This window comes from Zosterops lateralis (assembly GCF_965231275.1).
Source record: "Zosterops lateralis genome assembly, chromosome: 13".
Lineage (NCBI taxonomy): Eukaryota > Metazoa > Chordata > Aves > Passeriformes > Zosteropidae > Zosterops > Zosterops lateralis.
In genome coordinates this window covers 5,323,122-5,343,935 of record NC_139773.1, presented here as the reverse complement: position 1 = coordinate 5,343,935, position 20,814 = coordinate 5,323,122, and the positions used below count along the sequence as shown (strand labels likewise).

General features: G+C 42.2%; 1 protein-coding gene across 3 annotated transcripts in view; it reads right to left on the bottom strand.

Moving 5' to 3' along the window:
* MTMR10 (myotubularin related protein 10) overlaps nt 1-13,405 on the bottom strand; it is a 36,282-nt gene extending 22,877 nt beyond the window's left edge. Inside the window, exons 1-2 of one of the 3 annotated variants that reach the window (XM_083871238.1) lie at nt 13,304-13,405; nt 11,955-12,015 (exon numbers count right to left, since the gene is read on the bottom strand). In XM_083871238.1, the coding sequence (XP_083727364.1) occupies nt 11,955-12,015; nt 13,304-13,357 (115 nt within the window). In that variant the 5' untranslated portion in view covers nt 13,358-13,405. Of the gene's footprint in view, nt 1-7,098; nt 7,346-11,954; nt 12,016-13,303 lie in introns of those variants that run through there. The other 2 variants (XM_083871239.1, XM_083871240.1) reach the window with 2 other exon arrangements.
* Nucleotides 13,406-20,814: the final 7,409 nt, after the last annotated feature.

The following is a 20,814-nucleotide window of genomic DNA, read 5'->3' as shown; positions in this document are numbered from 1 at the left end:
TACTGCATTTTTAAAACAAAACCCAAAACAAACCAACCAACTTAAAACTGAAACAAACCTCAAACACAAACAAAAAGAAACCCCACAAGAAACCCAACCCACAGTCAAATCCAACAAAACCACGCACCACTTCCCTTAGATCCAGAGATCAAGATCTGTAATTCTCCATTAGTAAAAATTCATTGGCTTGAACAACACTGTCCTTTAAGCAAGTATACATTCCTGTATTTCAGCTAGTATTTATTTTAAAAACTGAAATTAGCTGGCTATTGCTAAGTATTTCAGAGAGTTTTATGAAATTCCTAAATTCAGAGTCATCAGGCCACATCAAATTCTGCATTTATAAAGACATTTTCAGGTGAATTCAAAAAACAGAACACAAGCAGATTTCCAACTTTTTACTGTGACTGTCTAATGACGGAGACATTTTCTTGGTTTCCTTCACAAAACAGAAGATCCAAAATAAGGAAAAAATTATGCTAATTGGTCTGGCATAAGCTATAAAGCAAAAAAAGCATATAGGCAAATGAGACTGAGGACCATTTAAAAAGAAAAAGTAAATCCCTACACAAATTGAAGTAAATCCCTACTTTTCAGTTCCACAGCCAAGATTTCTGGAAACTAAACAGTAACTCTTCCTTCAGTAATCTAACTTGGTAATTCCTTTTATTCCTGTACAGGGCTTTCACTTCTGTCATCAGATCAACCACCTCCTGCTGCTGCTGTCTACCATAAATAGCGTGGGAGTACAAGTGTGTTCCAAGAAAAGTGTAATTCCATATTGGCTCTGAGATTTTGCTTAGGAGAAACTAAGGACTAAAGACTGCTGAAGCCTAATTTACTCGTAATAGGTTTGGCACGTTGAGTCCCAGTTGCCTGAAATGCCATCTCACAGTCACGCTTTGCATGGAAACAGCAGCTCTTGGGGCAGCTGGACTGGCAGGAATCAGTTACTGTGTGTCCAAGGAGTACAAATACAGCCTGGAATGAATTCCCCATTTATCTCTGCTGTAGAGCAGGTCTTTTCTCAGGTGGTTATCACTGCAGCCAAGTAACCACACTTGGAAAGGGCTGCCCTTAGTGTCCCAGATGTGAGAGAAATGCACCTTTTGCTGTCTCTGGGCCCAGCCCCTGCACAGGCTCCTCATCCTGAGCTATTTTAACCAGCTGCTTTACTGGTCCTGCTGGATCTCTTGCCCCTGATCTAATCAGGGATCTGCCTGGAAGTCACTAAAAGCAGCAGCAGTATCTCTGCCTCTGGCTCAGTTGTTCAGCTATAAAAATGTCTTGGTCTAAGTCTGTAGCCTTGAGCTGTCAGAATTATGATCTGTGTTCTGGGACTGTTTGAAGATGTGAGGAGACAAGTTTCATTGACCTGTGTTATCATATACATGAATACTCCATACCAGAAGTGGCAGGAACTGTGAAAATGTCTATAAACAGATCTCCTGGAGCTTCAAAGTCTTTCCTCAAACAGTGCTAAACTGTGCTTAAATAAGCTTTTGAATATGAAAATAAAAAATCTGATTCTGACAGCTTCAGTACAAATAGTTAAAGTTCATCCAAGTCCACAGCAGCTGAAAACAATGTCTAATAATGGGGTACATGAGAATGACAAGCTCTACTTCTGTTAAACATTGTAATGAAAATGTTTCAATACTTAGCATGGTCTGGCCTGAAACTTCTTAATGCCCAGCATTTCTTCAAATAATCTATTTACTTAAATAACTGCAAAAGCCCAAACCATTTACTGAAGCAATTTTTCCTCAGTGTTGGTGCTAAGTCTTCAACTATTCAATGTGAAGTTTTAAGTCACTTCCCGTCTATGAAGAAAAACGAGCTCCTCACAAAGTGAGTTTTAAGTAATTTTTATTTCTCTCTCTCTCCATATTGCCAGTGTATCACTGCATTGCTAATAAAAAAATATGGAGAGTTAAATACACCATGAAATGAAACGCAACTTCCATAGCTTTTTCTTGGTAACATTCACTTATCTGTTACCAAGTGTAACATTTTCTACTATCACATAAGAGACACTTTTAAAAACAAACTATTATTATAAAATTATCAAAAATTACTATTTCAGTACTTCATTACTTTGATGCAACCAAACAGTAAAGAAATTAAATACATTCACACATCTTCAATTTGAATTTACTACAGTCTAAAACATGCCTGCTACATCATTCTCTTTCCAAAGCCAGTCCTTTTTACTGCCCTCCTTCATCCCTCATAATTGTATGGCTACACTGCAACATGCTAATTCTAATCCTATTTTAGTGCAACCGCATTTAGCTTCATTTCATCCAACACAAATACATTCTGGATTTTCTGGCCTAGCTTATCTTCTGCTCTCAGGTTTACAGCCCTAACACAAAACTGTCCATTTGGAACCTGTGGCAGGACAGAGAATGTGTGCACACCATCTTCAGCTAAAGGATGTGAAAAGTTTGCAAATTTAATAGATGTGGTTTCCAAACACCTCTAGAAAATGATTTTTTTTTTTTGTTTATTTGAGATGCAGGTTTGGAATTTTACATGACCCATCTTTTATCCCTCATTTGGACATCTATAATGAGCAATATAAAAAGGAGCAAACCTTTCAAAATGAAAATTTAGGAAAGTAGATAAACAACGTGAGTAGTAAGTGCAGGACTTGCACAATGAATCCTTTTTGTGTCAGTAGTTGAGTAGGTGATTTCTCCTATACAAGACAACAACAGAGCTATTCAGAGATACTACACTGCACATTTCTACAATGTAGCTGCTGCTTTTTTCCAGTAAACAGTCACAAGCTGTTCCAGACACGGAACAGCAGTCAACACTTCCATGTGACTCCAAGAGTCAAAGAATGGTCTCAGGAGACAAGAGCAGTTTGTTTAAACTTTGACAGGAAACCAGAAGAGAAATTACAGGTTGCCACCCTTACATAGAAAGCCTAATCATTTTTAATAAAAATATTTCTACACTGAATACACGAATCACAAAAATAACAGGAGACACTGAAGGATCTATCTAGCTAATACACCTTCCACCTAACATACAGCCTCAAAAACTGTCAAACTTCAGAAAAATTCTGCTAAATCTCCCAAAAGCATATGCAATGTGACTGGCTCACATTTTGGATGTTAAGAGAATTCATGGTATGTATCTAATCCACCATAATGCATAACCCAGTACAATCAAAATAAGAAGCAGAGAGCAGAGCCTGGGAACATGTGGGAGCAGGGAGAGGGGCAGGAGTAACCCTGCTGAGCACAGGGATGAGCAGGAGCAGCCCTGGATAGCACAGCTGTGCTCCCCCCAGCCCGCAGCCACAGCACCCTGTGCCAGGCCTGGCAGCAATTTGGTTCCGCAAAATCTGAAACACAATCCCCAATCACAAACCTCCTAAAATAAAGGATGTTCTACACCACTTTCACTACAATATTTTTGTAACTTTTGGTGCCCTGCCTCATAGGATCATGGTTAATTTTTTTTTTTTTTTTTTTTGTTTATCTTAGAAAGGTAGTAATTTGTAACTTTTCAGAGAAGAAGGCTGATTTGAGTAGCATCAAGGACCACAACCTTATTAATGCAGCAGGTAATACAGACAGGGCAGTTTTCAACAACACTAACAATGCTGACTGAACTGAGCAGTATGTTATAGATACAGACACATACACAGATCAATACATCTACACAGAGATGGAGCATGGCACACAAACATATATACATATCATAAAATGCTAACAGGCAGTATTTTTTTTTATCACAATAAAAACCTGGTATTTTTCAGAGGCAACAGACGGCTGAGATCATAGTCCATAAATTATTAATGCAAATCCTACAAGCTCAGTAAGTTTGCAGGTACCTTACATGCTGCTAAGGGAACTTTCCCAATGCTGTACTAGAAGCACGAGAATGGATTCATCAGCATAAACTTTCTTTAACGAGCATTGAAGCTCTGTGGATATGTTTAGTGTCTGATAGACATAAGCATAACAGAGGTTATTAAGTACTTTATGCAGCCACGTAATTTCTACCTAAATCCATTACAAACTAGCACCTGAATGCACTTAGGAAACTGAACTCCTGTTTCCCATTTACAATGCTGATAGTGATTATACCCAAGTAAGACAACAGAAAAACAGCTTGTTTATGTGAAAGAGAGAAGTTCACAATAGAAAAGCTCAAGTTAATTCAAGTAGCCATTTAACCATTAAGAATGCACAATAATGAGTTCACTTGTAAAATATTTGGCAAATAATTAACTTTCGGAAATTCCCAAGTAAGAATTCCCAATAAAAACTTCATTAATAAGTAACTGAAATCTACAACACTTTTGCCCCTTTGTCTGCTCTCTTGTGGAGAGAATACCAAAATTGTATGAGTTTATTAGTATGCGCCAAGCATTTAGATGTAAATGTCTCTAATCCACTTCTAAATGAATCTTCTGTTCAGTGTGCTCAGGCACTTCCAAACTTAAGAAAAAAAAGTATTTGTAAGCTCATGAAGCAATTGTTTTTCATCTATTTTCTGATTTTCATGAGCTCTTACAAGGTTGTTCCAAAAAGACAGCTCAATTCTGTGATTACTGGGGTTTGAAAATCAATTTGCATTAATTTTTAATAGGAGAACCTGAGATTTCTACCAAAGAACAATTCAGACCACTGCTTGGAGAGTGGCGTGCTATAAATGCACAGCACCAAAAGACCTTGCTTTGCCAGTCTTAGTAGAAAATGGTTATTAAAATATGATATATTAATATTTTAGCTTCTCTAGTGTGCTAAGAGAAAAGAGCTTAGATAAATTTTAAACGCTCAGTAAAGGAAAAAGTAGGAAAAAAATAAAAGCTTCCTGGTAAGTCTTCAAAGATCGTCTCTGTGTTTCCCAATATCAAGACTAAAATCAGTATTTGCCCAGTAATGGCCAATCTTTATGAACAGTGGGGAAAAAAACCAAAACAACAACAAAACAAAACCCCCAAAAAACCCAAATAAACCCACAGCTGGGACCTGAGAAGATAAATGCTTCTCTGAACTAGGATGGGATGTTCCACAAAAGCTTTCCCTACATCTCAGAAACACAGTGAAGGACACAGGAATGTAGAGTGGGCACCCAACAACAGGAGTTCAGATGGCAAGAATGGAACTTCCATCAGGAGCAAAGCTCTCATTATTAAACAGATCAAAAACAAAGTATGGCAGCAAATTAAAAAACTGCTTACAGAGTTGCTTTAACCCACAAACTTGAATTACTGCTAAAATAGAAACAGTTCCATATTCAACATTCACTTCCACCGAAGCCTTGTGCTGGCACTGCCATTTATGACAGACTTCGTTAGTCACATTAGAGAACTGATCCAGTTGAAAATGGATTTTTTTTATTCCTTTTTTGTCAGTTCAAATTTCAGCTGAATTATCTCTGATCTGGCCTTGTTTTTTGGTTGCACAAAGAACATGAAGTAGTTAATAAGAATACACTTGTGTGTGAGAAAAACAGAATAATAAAGAGCTCCTGTTGGCATCTGTATGTATAGGTGGGCCAAATTAAAATAAACTCTTATCACCAGAAACCCTCCAATAAAGAGTTCTAGCAATGATTTGGTCAGAGTTCTGTGATGTGAGCAACAGACAAGCCAGTGAGGAGGGACTGTGTTTGGTGTTTGCATATTTTTAAGTCTGGCTACATAAACTACAGATTCCCAAACCCTGACTTTGCCTAAACAATATAATCAGTTACAATTTGAGATGACTGAGGTTTTCAGCTTGTTATTTTATAACTCTGTTACCAATACAAGTTACAGATGCTGAACTTCTAATGTAGTACTGAGTCTTGGTTAAATGACACAGGTTTGGCTTACGAATAAATTAATACAGAAACATTTGTTTAGAAATTAGCTTGGAGTCAGTTCACTGAAGACTTCCTTCATTGGGAGAAAATATAATTGCCAAGAGACAAAACCCCCAGTAGCTTGGATAGATGACAATTCAGAATCTACTGGATTTTAATGGCTTGTGGCATTAAACACACGTGGGGCAGAGCAGGCAGAAACCAATTAACTTTGTAACTTTTTTGCAAAATGCACATGTAAAAACATTAAAACATTTAGTTTTAAAACATGGTCATCCTTCTATCTTCAAGGAATTATTCTCATATTGGCCAATAATGGCTAATCAGTTGCATATAGGAAATCATTTTTGCAGATGTTTACAAATACTAAAATATATTACTAGTCAGAAGCTTTAAGAAATGCCTTTTATAACAAAAGGCAGGACAAAATTACTCCATCCAGTAAAATCTACTTCTAAGATTGTATCTGGTACTTAGATTCTGCGTGCAGACCGCCTTGGCTGTACTTATGTCCTGCCAATCCTGAAAAAAATCAAACCCAAACACAGAACAAGCAGTTAACTGAACCCAAACCACGCCTGAAAATTTATTTTGAGCCAAACAAACAAAAAAGCTGTAACAGAAAAGGGCATCTAGTATATACTTACTGTAAGTGACATCTAGTTGTAACTCTAAGTCAAATGTTTGGTTCATTTTTAAACTTCTTGCATGCTGAAAAACTAGTTTGCAGAAACCTGTTTCAGATTTCAAATCCAAAATTCAAAACTCTCGTAACTTATATAAAACTTCTGGCAGTCTTTGTATAGACAACAAAAAAAAAAAAACCCCTGAAACATCCACTTTAAAAAAGCTTTAGGGAATTGCATTATTTTCCAAACTGCCAGTCTGATATTCTAATCTGGCTATTCTTAAACGTTGAAAATAATTTCATGCTCTTGTATGACACTGACTCCTGAAAACAAGTTGCAGCTACAAAGTTTTTTTGCTTCCTTTTTAATATCACATATTGATTTTAAAAACAAACAAATGAATTTTCACAGTCACATTTCCGTTTCAAGTAACAAACTTGATGCAGGGAACAAACCCCCTAACCCTGCAATACGATGTCTCACTCGGCTGCACAGGAGGGAGCGAGCCCCGGCGAGCACTCCACAGCTGTGGAGATGAGAATGCACAGCTCGGAGGGCTCTGGAGCAGCGAGGAGCTGCCCTCAGGCAAGTTCTGCTCAGGTGCTCTGAGCACCGAGGGGCTGTCGCTACTCACCAGCAGCACACGCACACCCTGAACAGATCAGGCAATGCCTTCCTGGATATCAACACCTCATTCCACAAATATCCACAGGAAAAGGCACCGACGGTGACAGCACAGCGTTTGTAGCAACCAAATAACCCCAGTTTACCTTGGAGGCATGAAGGCAAACTGATTGCTGGCAGGCAAGCCGGGCAGACCCGACAGATCCCGGGGTTACTCATTACCCTCATCAGCCCGGGCCGGCTCGCTCAGCCCGCCCTGCCCGGCCCCGAGCGCTCCCTGCCCGGCCCGGCCTGTGCTCAGCCCGGTAACCGCACACCGCAGGGCCGAGGAGGAGGGGCGGGGGTCCAGAGCACGGAGAGAAGGACGTACCTGGGGCACTCGGTGCCTCAGTGAACAGCGGATTCCCCTCTCTATCACATGATGTGTTGCAGCTGCTCTGGAACACATGACTCAATGTAACAAGGAATCGCAGAAAAAACCCAAAAAGCTGCGAGCTGACTTGTGAGAGAAACAGTCTCTTCTAAAAGATTAAATCTTTTCATGATACGGTCTTAAAAACTTCCCAAAGTTATATTTCTACAGTCACTTGCCTTTCTAAAGGTACATATATATAAAAAGGCAACAAAAATTTAAAAAGCAGGTGTCAAAGTCAATCAGCATTATTAAATAAAAGCCGAATATATCCAATGGCAAAAATCTTGAATATGATACATAATTCCACCTCAGGAGAAAAACAGGAACTCAGCACAACCAAGAAATGTTCAGAATTAATCAAAAAGATGATTACAAATATGGGAAACTTTATTTTTAGTACCAACTAAAACAATTAAGCTAAAGGGAAGCAAAACAAAGTGGACATATAACACACGTCTGAAAATCACAACTTGCATGAAATGGAGGAATATGGCTTGATGTTTGCAGCGTCCTACAAGAACTAGGATTTATCCAAAGGAACTGGATGGTGGCCATTTCAGAAACAACAATTAAAAGGAGTTGTAACAGCATATAATTAAACTGAGGAACACGTTACCATGTGAAGCTGTGGGTGATAAACATTTACAGGGCTGCAGAAAGCAACTGCATAAATTCAGGTAAGACAAACCCAGCAAGAGGAACTGACCATGGCAGCACTGATTTTGTATCCTGGGACTCCTCACTGGGGTGTCCCCATGAGGTTCCTGCAGGAGAAAATGCCGGTGCCGCACTCTGCAGGGAGCAGGGAGGGCAGGGGAGCAGCTGGGAGCGCTGCCCGTGCCCCGCTCCCCTGTCTGTCCCTCGGTGTCCCCGCGGCCACCGGCAGCGAGGGGTGACACCGGCCCCGCCCAGCCCTGCTGGGCCCCACCGCGGCTGTCACCGCACCGGGAGGCTCTAAGGTCACTCGGGAACCTCACACAGACACAACACACTGTGCACAACTGCGTTCAACAGCACCTCACCACCACTGCCCCTTTCACTCGCCTTAGCATGAGTGAGCCTTAAAGATTAAAAAAAAAATACTACTCTAATTCAGTTTAGTCTATAATTTTATAACCATTTCTAGCCTTTTTGTAAAAACTTACAGGTAATAGCTACTGTCTTAATCCACCAGCAAATCAGCATACTGAGCAACAATTTAACTAATTCAAGTGGGCATTAAGACTTGGGAGGAACAATCCTTTGCTCACACTGGTTACATAATCTGCTGCAGAATGGCCTGTGTGAGCAACAGGGAGGATCTCAATGCCTGGTCTTGCCCAAACCACAGTGTGGCACTGGTTCCAGTACAGACACCAGACTGGTCCACTGTCCATCCCTGTATTGCACTTTTCCACACTTCTTTGCCATTCACATCATGGAGACTGTGACTCTGCAGTCACAGTCCACTTCTGCTGGACAGGTTTTTGAATGTTCAAGTTGATGACTTGGAAAGGCAACAGACACAGTTGTGGAAATTGGCTACAACTGATCACCAGAACAAAACACACCCTCAGGTTTAACAACTCTGCACTCCCTTAGGGTACACAGACTAATTTCCTACCAGCCAGGCAAGGCATTTTAACAGACTCACTGGAAGACTACCTGCTATTTCTGTAATTTTCCTCTTTGACATGCTTATAAAACCAGCAATGCAAACAAACAACGGGGAAAAAAGTGAAAGTGTTACAGAGGCCAACTCTTAACTAATTCTGCAGAAAGTCTCACAGAGCTAACATTAGGAAAACAGAGCTGCAGAAAGAAAAACAAAACATTTTTATAACTTCACCTCAAACCTATATTATGTGTTTTGCAGTGCAACTTTACCAAATTCTAGAAAATTACTTGCTTTTCCCTACTGCAGCATCAGTGTTGCCCCTTACAACCAAGGTTTTTACTTGTTTTAAATGATACTTGTTCCTTTTTCCACTAAACACCCTCCTCAGCACATACAGTTTGATGAGAATACAGGTTTTTGCTCCAAATTCTGATGAGATGTAGACTCTGGAAACTTTTAAAACAAACTACAGGTTGAAAGTTGATTCCAATGATTTTTTTTTTTTTTTTTTTTTTTTTTTTTTTTTTTTTTTTTTTTTGGTAAAACCCACTTCATTTTCTAACCAGATGTATTATTTCCTAGACTGTAACTCCCTGTCCTAACCTCCACAGAAATACAAGTTAGACAGCAGGGTATTTAGCTCCTTTGGAATTAGTAAGCAGGCCACCCCCTCAGAGTAACTAGAATTTTAGAAATCAAAAGCTTAATACAACCATTTGCAGGTTTTGAAGATTACTAAAGGCAGTACTCACTTGTCCTAATGTAACTTAATTACAAAGGAACTCCTTAAAAACTCCACTACTTAAAAAAGCATAACAAAAGTTCAGCCACTCAGGTTTATCTCTGTTCCTGAGAGCAAAAGCATTTCACACAACTGTTAAGGATAGGATATTAGGAATGCCACGCTGAAACTGTATTTACAAGGAAGTGCAAGTCAGCCTTAATACAATTAAATGAGTTGGAATTTGGCCAGTAACTTGGGTTATGACAAATCCAAAAGCCAGTCTATCCAACAGTACAATGTGTACTTGTTTATGCACTTTTCTACAGCACAGCTGATGACAGAAACAAAAAAAATGCATTTAGGCTGGTGCTTAACTTCAAACAGGAAGAGTTGCATTTAAGTAATTTTAAATAAGTCACTTTTAACACCCTCCCAACTCTCATACAGACTAATGAACAGATTTTGTCAGAGCTACTCTGTGGCCATACAGAGTAGGGAATTTAATTGTGAAATAATTCAAAATAATACCTTAGAATGGTATGGAGGTAGAAATTTTAAGTCTGTGGTACATCATACTGTGGCTTCTACATAACTTGGGGCAACTTACTACAAATGTCCCAAAAGCCATGAAATGCTGACTTCAAAGAGAGTGCAGACAAGCGAAATAATGCAAAGAGGGAATAAATACAAGCCAGTTGAGAAAAACAAACCCAGTCCGTACCATTTTAAGAGTATTTGGGAGTTTCACAAATAGATAATGAGCCACACTGCAGGAAGTGGCTGCACAGAAATTTCTTTTTGTAACTGCTGGTGGCCAGGTCCCGCAGCAAAGGCAAGACATGCTACATTTTGAGCAGAGCACTCTCGTACTGCCTTGCATTTGCTGTGGAATGTCTCAGAGAAGAACATGCAGTCACTTCCTTGTGAGTCAAAGGCCTTGGATGAATATCAACTGCAACATAATCACTGAGATGCCAAGTGGTAAGCAGAAGTTTTGCAAGCATAAAAATATAACTATTCCAAATATCAAGCAACCTCAGCAATGTATTTTAAGATACTTATGTCTCAAGCAAACGCCGTCTTCTTTTGTTTCATGAAGACTGTCAGGCAGTTTTTATTTACGCTTTCAGCTGAACCTCTTCCACAGTATGTCAGCCTCTTAGGCACCTCACTGGACCATATCACATATCAATTAGTAGTGATTAATTAGCAACAGGCCCATGTAAAGCAGTGACAGAAATAATTTTTAAGGGTTGTTTATATCTATATCAGTGTGTGTGTAAATTCATGGTTTTTAATACACATTCTGAATGCTAATAAAAAGCTGTAGTATGACATTGTTTTAAGCTCCAAATTATCCTTAGAAACTGTGAGCCAAATTTGTGATGTACAGTTGGCAATGAAAGTAATCTTGAGAACAGTAGATTGTTCCTTCCATATCTGAAAAAAGGCTTTTAGCAATCCTCATTGATCAAACTGACATTCACCAGAGATTATTTCTTATTTAAAATATGGACATGGTTAATACCCTGCATTTATAAATATGTAATGATGAACAGTAAAAAAAAGCATCTCTTTATTTCACACATACCCCAAAAAGATTATTCTGTAGAGGTCTGAAAACACTTATTCCAACCTTACCTAACAGCACCATAATCAATAAGAGTAAATGAATAAAGATGGCATTAGAACTTTTCCAATTCAGAAGTTGATCATACCCAGATAGTGGAAATTCTATGACTATTTTCCTAAAATAAAGGAAGACTCTGACACAAGCTTTGGTATTGGGTTCTGCACACAGGTAAATAAATATCTGACTATCTGATCAAAGTGTAATTACCAGTAGTCTTCCAAAAGGTGTCAAGAATGTAAAAACACTTAACAGTGGTTTAATTTCCAATACTCACAATAAAACCAAGACATTATTCTATATGTAGTAAAGCACCACACAGGCAAAACTGCCTATGTATTTATTTAGTGTTTCAGGTGGGTTAGAGTAAGTTTCTACAGACACAGATATTACCTTTTCCTACTCAAAAGCAATACTCCTGCCATGAGCAATGCTAAGATTAAAACATAACAAAACCAAGACCAACAGAGGTATTTGTCAAATTCCTGATTCACACCTACCTGGTAAAAGTACTGGTTCCAGTTTTTTAATCCTTGGTTCTGACGCTATATTGTCATCAGCCTGAAGAAAAAAAAAAAAAAAACAAAACAAAAAGATAATTTACCAAAGGCTCAGAACTTTACTGCCAGACACAAGCCTGATCTGCTTGTACAGAAGAGAAAGTTGTTTTAACTTCAAAAGTTCATCTTAAGGAGATAGAATCCAATTGTAGCAAGAGTTTTAAACAATTTTGAGGGCATTTAGATTAGTATCAAAAGAATAATAAAATATTTAAAATATTCATGTTTAACAAATTGGGTAACCCAAACTATCACAAGTCACAGGATGAACAAAACCCAGTTTGGCTTGACTTTTCATAATGGCTCGAGATCTTCAGCAAGTTTTATAGATATAGACACCCAAAAGACCCTTCTCTACTAACTTCTAACACGCACAACTTTCCAACATAGGAAAGATTTCAAGGCCTAGAACACATATATGACTACTTGCACTTCAGTTTCAAACCTTAAAAATTAAAACCTTCTATAAAAAGCCTGGAACTGTTGGTGAAATAACCCACGGTTCCTACAGTGACAGCAATATAACCATTTCCCAGGACTAGGAATATCCAGAACTGTGTTACATCGACATCTCACTTTTACTAAGAAACCGTGAAAAGATAAAAATCAGTCAACATGTCAAACATGTTGAGGTCCTGTCTTGTCTAAAGTAAATAAATATCACTTTCTATCAAGTGCACATCCAGATGACACAAAAAATCCTGGTGATTCTCAACACACTCAGTACTATATGTGATATATATATAGTTGATAGATATATTTGTTGATAGATATGTCCTCAGACACGTGAAGCGATGGCTACAAGTGAGAGCTGAATTATCGGCACAGCAGAGTCGCACCCACTGCTTTCTCCTCATCCCGCCCAGCGCTGCCAGCAAACACCTGAAGCATAACTCACAACTTCCCAAAATAATCTCGCACGGGGAGGTTTTAATGAACACAAGGCTTCATTTCGATGGAAGTCCCGCTCCCCGAGCGCAGAGCGGGCTCTGTCCGTGCGCGGCGCGGGGGCCCGAGGCCGAGGGGCTGCCCCGAACCGGCTGCGCAGCTTTTGTTTCCCGGGGCACGGAGGGCTGGGGGTCCCGGCAGCCTCTCCACAGGTGCTGCTCGCCTCCCCCGGGCCAGCGGGCACCGGGTGCTGCTCGCCGCGGGCGGGCACAGCGCCCAGGACAGCGGGCACAGCCCCGGGCCAGCAAGCACAGCCCCGGGGCGGCACCTCGGCCGGGGACAGGGACGGCCCGGGGCAGGCAGGGCAGGGCAGGGCGGTAATGGCAGTAAAAGGCGGTTACCTGAGGCAGAAGGTACGACTTGAAGGTGGGTTTGGGCTGCTTGAGGGAGAACATTGTGGCCGCCGACGGGCGGGCGGGCCGGGCCGGGCCCCGGAGGTGGTGCCGACACCCGCCGGCTCAGGCCCGGCGCCCGCGGCCGCTCGGGCTGCGCTCCCCGTCACACCGCGGGGGCGGCCCCGGCGCACCCTCCTTCCCCAAGGGAGGAGCCAGCGGCCTGGGCAGGCCCGGGCTGGGGCCGCCGCCGCCCCGCATGGAGCCCCCGCGGCTCCCTCCGCCTCCCCGGCCCGGCCCGGCCCAGCCCAGCGGCTCCTTGGGCGGGCGGCGGCCCCGGCGGGCCGGGCCGGGCCGTGAGGGGCGGGGGCGGCCGCGTACGGCGGCGCGGAGGGAACAAGCGGCGCGGCCCGCGGTGACGGCCGGCCCAGGGTGACAGTAGCCGGCCCGGGGTAATGATAGTGACCGGCCCGGGGTGACGGTGGTGACCGGCCCGGGGTGACGGTGGTGACCGGCCCGCGGTGGCGATAGTGCCCAGCCCACAGCACCGCGCATCCCCGGCACGGCCGCACTGCCGGGGGCGGGTCACCGGCCGGTCCTGCCCGGGCCGGGCCTGCCCCACGGAACGGCCAAACGCGGGGCCTGCGGCGGGCGGGCCCGGCTGCCCAAGCTCAGGGTTTGCCACAGTTTGGCCTCAGAGCCCCCTGGGGACTGAAAGCCCCGTTCGGGGCCCTGCAGGAGTTGCTGCTAGCCCGGGGTGTTCCGTGAGGCAGCGGTAAAATCCAGCTCCAGTATGGTGGAGAGGGAGGGTGCAGGGACACCGGCACAGGCTGCCCGGGGAGGCCGCGGCTGCTCCATCGCCGGCAGTGTTCACAGCCGGGTTCTGTAAGGCCAGAGCAGCCGGGTCTAGTGCAAGGTGCCCCTGCCCCTGGCAGGGTTTGGACTGGATGATGTATGTGCTCCATCCCAACCCCTTGACATTCTGTGACTGTGTGAATCACATACTGCTGTGGAGTTCTTCCCCCGTCACCCTTTACACAAGGTGTTAGAGCTGTGGGGTGTGTGCAGCCCTCTCCAGCACATGGTGTGACTCTGGGGATGGTTCTGTGCAGGGCCAGGAGCTGGAGCCATGATCCGTGTGGGTCCCTCCCAACTCAGCATACTGTGTGTGATTCTGTGAGAGTGGGATGATGCCCCAGGCAGCTGCTGCAGCCACCCTCTCCCTCGGCAGCCCTGGGAGCTGACTGGTGGCTGCACGTTGATCCAACATCTGGGTAACTTTCTTTAAGCTTTCTGGGCACTTGTGTGTTGTTCGTCTCAGCTTCTCCAGGACATGGAAATAACACAGGCACCTACCTAAACTGCCTGTTTATCTCTTTTAAGTAGGAAACTGAGTAACTGCTCATGTTTGCTTAGTGGCCTATGGCACCCATAAAGGTCCATACTGCAGGTGATTATATGACTGCTCTGGACTTGGTCTCCACAGTGGAAATGCCTCCTACACAAAGCAACAGTTTGGGTGGAAATGTGCCTTAATAGAGAACCCTAGATCAGGAATACATGGTCTGTGAGCTGTGAGATCGAAGGAAGGGGGAGAGTCTGGGTTCTCCTGATGATCCAGCCACAAGGGAGCAGGGTCAAACCAGCAGCTCTCTCCAGATTCTGGAGCCAGGTCTGAGGTGTTCAGTAGGGTGAGATGGGCTGGCCCCTGGCTGCTGGTGCACCACAGTCATGGTTCCAGCTATGAGCCAAGCAGAGTTCACAGCAAGGACCATGGTTTAGGGGTGACAGTTGAAGGCCAGGACCTGACAAACAAAGTGCTGGGGTTTTGGAGCCTCACCATAATAAAAAGCATGATTTTGGTAATGAAAAAGGAACAGCTCATGTGCAGTGTAACAGTAGTAAAGGCCTGCTACAGCATAGTGATGAAGACTCCAGAAAAATGGACACATTTTTAGACACAAAATGACACATGCAGCACTCAACGTCAGCTGCAAGTTCAAGATCTTCTCTCATTAATAGAAAGTATATTATATTGCATTATAGACACTGGGATTTTTTGTGAAGTCTGAGGGTGTGTGTTCAATGGAAGAACAGACTTTAGGGCACAATCTGGATTCCACAATTTAGAGAAGTTGCCTCACTGATTGCAGCAGAAATGTTTGATTGAACAGTGAGGAGGGGAAACAATTCACTGGCAGCTGCCTAGACTGAGGACAGCTCACCTGCATACATCTAATGCTGTTCAACAGCCCAGGAGGGAGCAGCCTGCTCTTGGACTTGCAGATAGAGAAGATAAAGCCAATCCAAGTGTATTTTTCAAAACAAGTGCACCTCCTTGCACAAAGGTCCTATTTTATTGCTGTTGGCAGACAATGCCCTTCACTTTTTCCTCTATTTTCACATATACCACTTTTATTTTATTCTGCAAACATCATTGTCTAAGTGGGATTATTCAGCCTGGCATGATCTCATGCCCCAGTCCATTTTAGAGAGTGCACTGTGCTGCAGATGCTGCTGATGGTGTAAAGCTGAGTGCTGTGAGAGCAAACCACAGCTCCTCTCATCCCCTTTCATAACCTAAATCCTTTGGATGTCTGATAAGTGAGAAATAATGCAGGACTAGCCCTTATCTTTATCCTTCTTTAAAGTTTTTGTTCATATTCAGAACACTAGTGAAAGGGAATTTAACTCAAAAAGGGGGCAAGAGAAAGTGAGGGGGTGAGGAAGGCAGAAATTGCCCAGACTTGAAATTGCACATAATTAATTTGCCAGTGATATTAAAAATTATGATTTTTTTACACCACATCAGAATTAAAAGAGCATTTCTGCATCAGCACAGAGACTTTTTAAGAGTAGCTCCAAAAACAATCTTACTCATGAGAGGATGATCACAAGCTGGCAAAAAATTTCCATTTCCAGTGCACATTTTCAGTGTGCACCGACACACTGAAATTGCAATGCTGTTCTGAAACAGAGCAAACAAAATAAAAAAAAAAAAAAAAAAAAATTAAAAAAAGCTCTCACAAGATTTTTGAAGATTGTTACTGGGACTGGTTACAAGTTTCCACTGAAACAGTTTTATGCCAGTAGGAGAAGAAGGCTGATTTGGCAGAATTGGGTACTTTGGAGAAGCAAGTTAATTGTCACAACTTGCAGACAGGCAGAGCAGGACAGGCAAGTAGAGCAGGGTAGGCAGGCAGGGCAGACAAGGCAAAAGGGCAAACAGGGAAATCCTCTGGCTCCTTTTTGGCAATGAACTCAACTGCCTGCCCATCTCTGGCCATCCCAGCTCTGCCTCACTTGCTCACTTTCTTCAAACAGTTCTGCTATGCCAGAGATTTTTGAGAATGCCTTTGTTCTATGAGAGCAGTCTTTAAAACATAGTGGGAAGACAGCTATGCAACAAAGCCAGCTGAACTGGAAAGACTGCAGATGTCTGGTGTTATAATTTAATTTTTTTTTTTTTTTACTCAACAGTTATTTTACTTGCCTCTACCTTGTTATTCAGTGGTATCTCCTGTGTGCTAGCCTGACCAGGACCCTTTCACCTGGCCACTCTCTCTGAGAAGCAGCCTGGCCTTCTCTCCCAGTGGTATCACCCCCAACAGTGTGGTTGTCTCCTGGGGCTCTTTTTACATAAAGCGCCACTGCCTGTGACAGTGCAGATAATTATCTGTTAGCTATGGCTGGGGTGCATAACCTGCTGTGTTCAGTGCACACTCAGATTAGGCACCCAAAGTTCTGGTACAACCTCCCAAGGCAGCTCTGAGGCTGGGGAAGTGCTTCGGCTTGTGCAATGCATGAGGGCTGGGGTTAAGTCAGAACAGATTTTCACAATGGTCCCTTTTGATCTCTCAGCAGATTAGAGAATGGCTTTTATTAGACATGTTCAAGAACAGGTTAGACCACCATCTGCCACTGATGCTATTGACATAGCTGAACTTGCCTAGTGCAGATGATCTCTTCCAGGCCTGTATTTCTATGGCAACTTACATGTTTTCATAGCTCTCTGAAGACTGGTTCAATTATTGGTTTGAACTTCAAGACAAAAAGATACAAGTGTTGTCTGATTTCACAGCTGAGCTATGTGCCCAGAGCTATAGCAAATGTGCAGCAGGTCTGTGAAGTCAGGGATTCACTGGTGAAAGTCAGTTCTATTTTTCACTGAAAGTGGTACAGTTTATTTCTTTACCTGGACTCCTCTCTGTTTTTCACTCAATAGTTGGTGCACCCTTTTTGCCTCAGCCTGTACTCAGAAGTGTGGGACTCTGACTGGAGACTTGTGAGGGAGCCAGCCCTACACATCTGTATTGCCTCTTACAGAATAAAAACACAATGCCTTAAATTTATTAAGCAGTTAATAAAAAAACCCAGTCATACCTGAATGTCCTTGATGAAGATCTAGGAGAATAATATTTAAAATGTGTTTACTTACATAAAAGAGCAACTTTGACAGTCTTGGCCAAATATGTACAAAAGCCATAAAAGCTATGCAGAGGTTTTAGTTTCTTGAGGTATCTCAGGAAAAAAGCCTGATTTGCAGGGCACAACTGAGAAGGGGAGGCTGTGTTCTTTGTGCGGAGGTTTAATGGTATGGAACTTTGTTATACAGTCACATAAGGGTACTTTCCTTGTTAATCATTGTGTGGGTATTACTTGCCTGGAGTTACTGGGTGCTGTTCATGGCACAGTGTTCTATCTTGGCTTGGACTATTTCAAACAGGTATTTTGATAGTGACTATTGGATTACTGGTGCTTCTAAACTAGACTCTGATGTTTTTCCATGGCCCTTTTTGAAGGCTGTTGGTTTGCTGAGGTGATAGTTGCTGAGCAGAGCAGTCCAGTTAGGGCAAGCAAAGGGAGATGTTTACATCTAGAGTCATGCAGGATGAAGCACTCTGGTTTTATTGGGGGTTTCATGTTGCAGAGACAAAAGAGGAGCAGGCAATGAAATTATGCACCCTCTTTTTCATTACTCCAATACCAAGCACTAGGTGGATACCAGCACTTAAATATTTCAGCTGAACATCTGTAAAGAATAATTTAAAGCCTGTTATGAAGACATCCATTGTAAAGATAGAGGGCATCAACCATAAAGCACCACTTTGCCATATCTAACTCTGCAGATAAGGCTAAAAGTTGAAAAAAGCAAAATAAAATTGCAGTTTTAAGAAAATCTGTAGTTTTTGTCTCACTTCTCCCAAGGCTTGTGGTTTGTCAGCCTACAATGCAGAGTAGTGCTAGGTACTGTTTTATGACTACCACAAACCCCTGTGCCTGGCACCATTTGAAATGGTCTTTAAATGGTCACATCAGCCAGCTCCTCACATGGCTTTTGCCTTCCTGTCTGATGCCAGATCACAACAGGGGATCAAAATCCACAATGAAGCTGAATTTTCAGCATAGGTGACTGCTGCATGTGGTAGAATAGTTATCTGCAATGGCTGCAGTGAGAAGAAAACATCCCTAGGGCTAATGTAGCCTCATAACCCAGCAAGCAGAGGCTAATTGTCACTGCTAGTAACAGGCCACAGACTTTCTGCTGACTTTGTAAGGCCTCAGGACTGAGGCTTGTCAGGACTGCTTTGTCTGAACTCGCCTTAACCTGCCCTGAGCTGTCCCTCATTTGTTTAGCTGTGAAAGCAATTTTTCTAATGATGAGGAAATTCAGGTTTATTTGTAGGATTTAAAGGCTAGTGATGAAAAACAATATATAACTTTGTAGCTCACATAAAAAATATCCCTAAAGTAACAAAAAATAAGGACAAAGAAACAACATGAACATCATGCTCACCCTACAAAGGACCTGGGATGCTGACAGCTGGCAGTATGTCCTCTCTCCTCACTGTAGCCACTGACCATTAGACCCAGAGGATCAGAGCAGGTGTCAGTAAACATTAAAATAAGGGGTAGATAGTAGTTTTTCTGTTTTTCCATCAGTAGCATGGTAGTATTCTTTTCTATTCTCTCTTCTTGTCTCTTCTCTAATTAGATGGATCTAAACTAATAACAATTCATATATTAGACTGTTAAAACTTGTTACACTAACAATAAATTCTTGACTTTACATCCAAGGCTCCCAACAGCTTTTGAGTGCAACCCTAATTCAGGCAGAAGTGATCTGCTGGACAGGACAGTGCTGCAGAAGCATCTGTGGGACCCCAGCACCATGTCCAAGGCCTGCTGTCATTTGGAAAACTCACCTGCTCCACACGAAGGGCTCCAGCAGCACACAGGCTTTATGTCTGCCCAGAACACCTGTAACAGGGCAGAGTCCTGTTATTCATCTTGCAGAGCTAATGAAATGATCCTGTTAATGATCCTTGGTAATTCACTTTCCTCATGTTCCTGTTTCCTGACAAGGCCTTGCAAATGTGTTCTTTTTATTTTTGTTTAGAAGAACAGATAAATATTTTGCCAAAGATGATAGTCAAGCACAGAACCTTGCAAAGCATCCAAATAAGCAGCGTGGAGAAACCATACTTGGAAGGTTTCAATGGCTACTTTAATGAATTAGTAATTAATATATGAAAAATGGACTTTCTTGATTCTCAGGTATCGAACTCCAGCTTCTAAAATGGATAGAGTGACTCTGCAACAGGAGAGGCTTGTGAGGGCAAAGTTAAGCTAGTCCCTGAATGATGCAATGTAAAAAGGGGTAATCCATAGAATCAGGTGCAAGGGTCATGAACCTGCCTTTGTGAATATGGCAATTAGTCACTGTGTTGAAAACATTTGCCTTGAGGGAAAGGGAAATGTCTGTATTGCAAGATACTGTAAGATGAACAAATTTAAATTACCTCGGAGTAGTATCTCTGCATAGACACAGCCCCAGAGCACACACCCTTTCAGCTTGACCTGCTCCAGCACAGGTCAAGCACATAATAAATCATGGCAATGGAATTCACTGTGACATTGCTGTGAAGTCACCACATGCTTAGCAGTGAAGGGGGACACATCTTCCTGAAAAGCAGTATTAAACATGCCTCTTCAGAAATGCAAATTCTCTGCCTGCATCCTTTCAGCCAGTATTCAAGGAAGCACGGAGGCAGACATGCAAATGTGTTGGTCATTATTCTGCTTAGTGAGCTCCAAATCTATTATCGGTCTTCTATGCACATACAAAACCATATTTAAATCTTAGTAAAATGGCTGTATGTCTAAAATGACTCTGCCAAAGCCAGTGTCGTTACTTCACAGTTAATGGCAGAGAGGTTGTCATTCAGTTCATGCTGTGTGAGAGCACAGAAAATATCCAAACTTCTTTAAATCATCCCTGTATAGAAAATTTTATGGAAAATTACTGGCAAGTGTTAAGAAAGAAACTTTGCTCAGAAAATGTTTGGCCCATGCACTGCATAAGAAGAAACAGATTAGTGAAGTGTTTTGACATTATAGAGAAAAAACTGTATATTGAATTAATTTGCCATATTTTTCATGTGTTTCTTTATAAATATTTTTACACAATGGAAGTATATAAATACAAAGGTAAAATATTTTAATTTGAAATCTACATG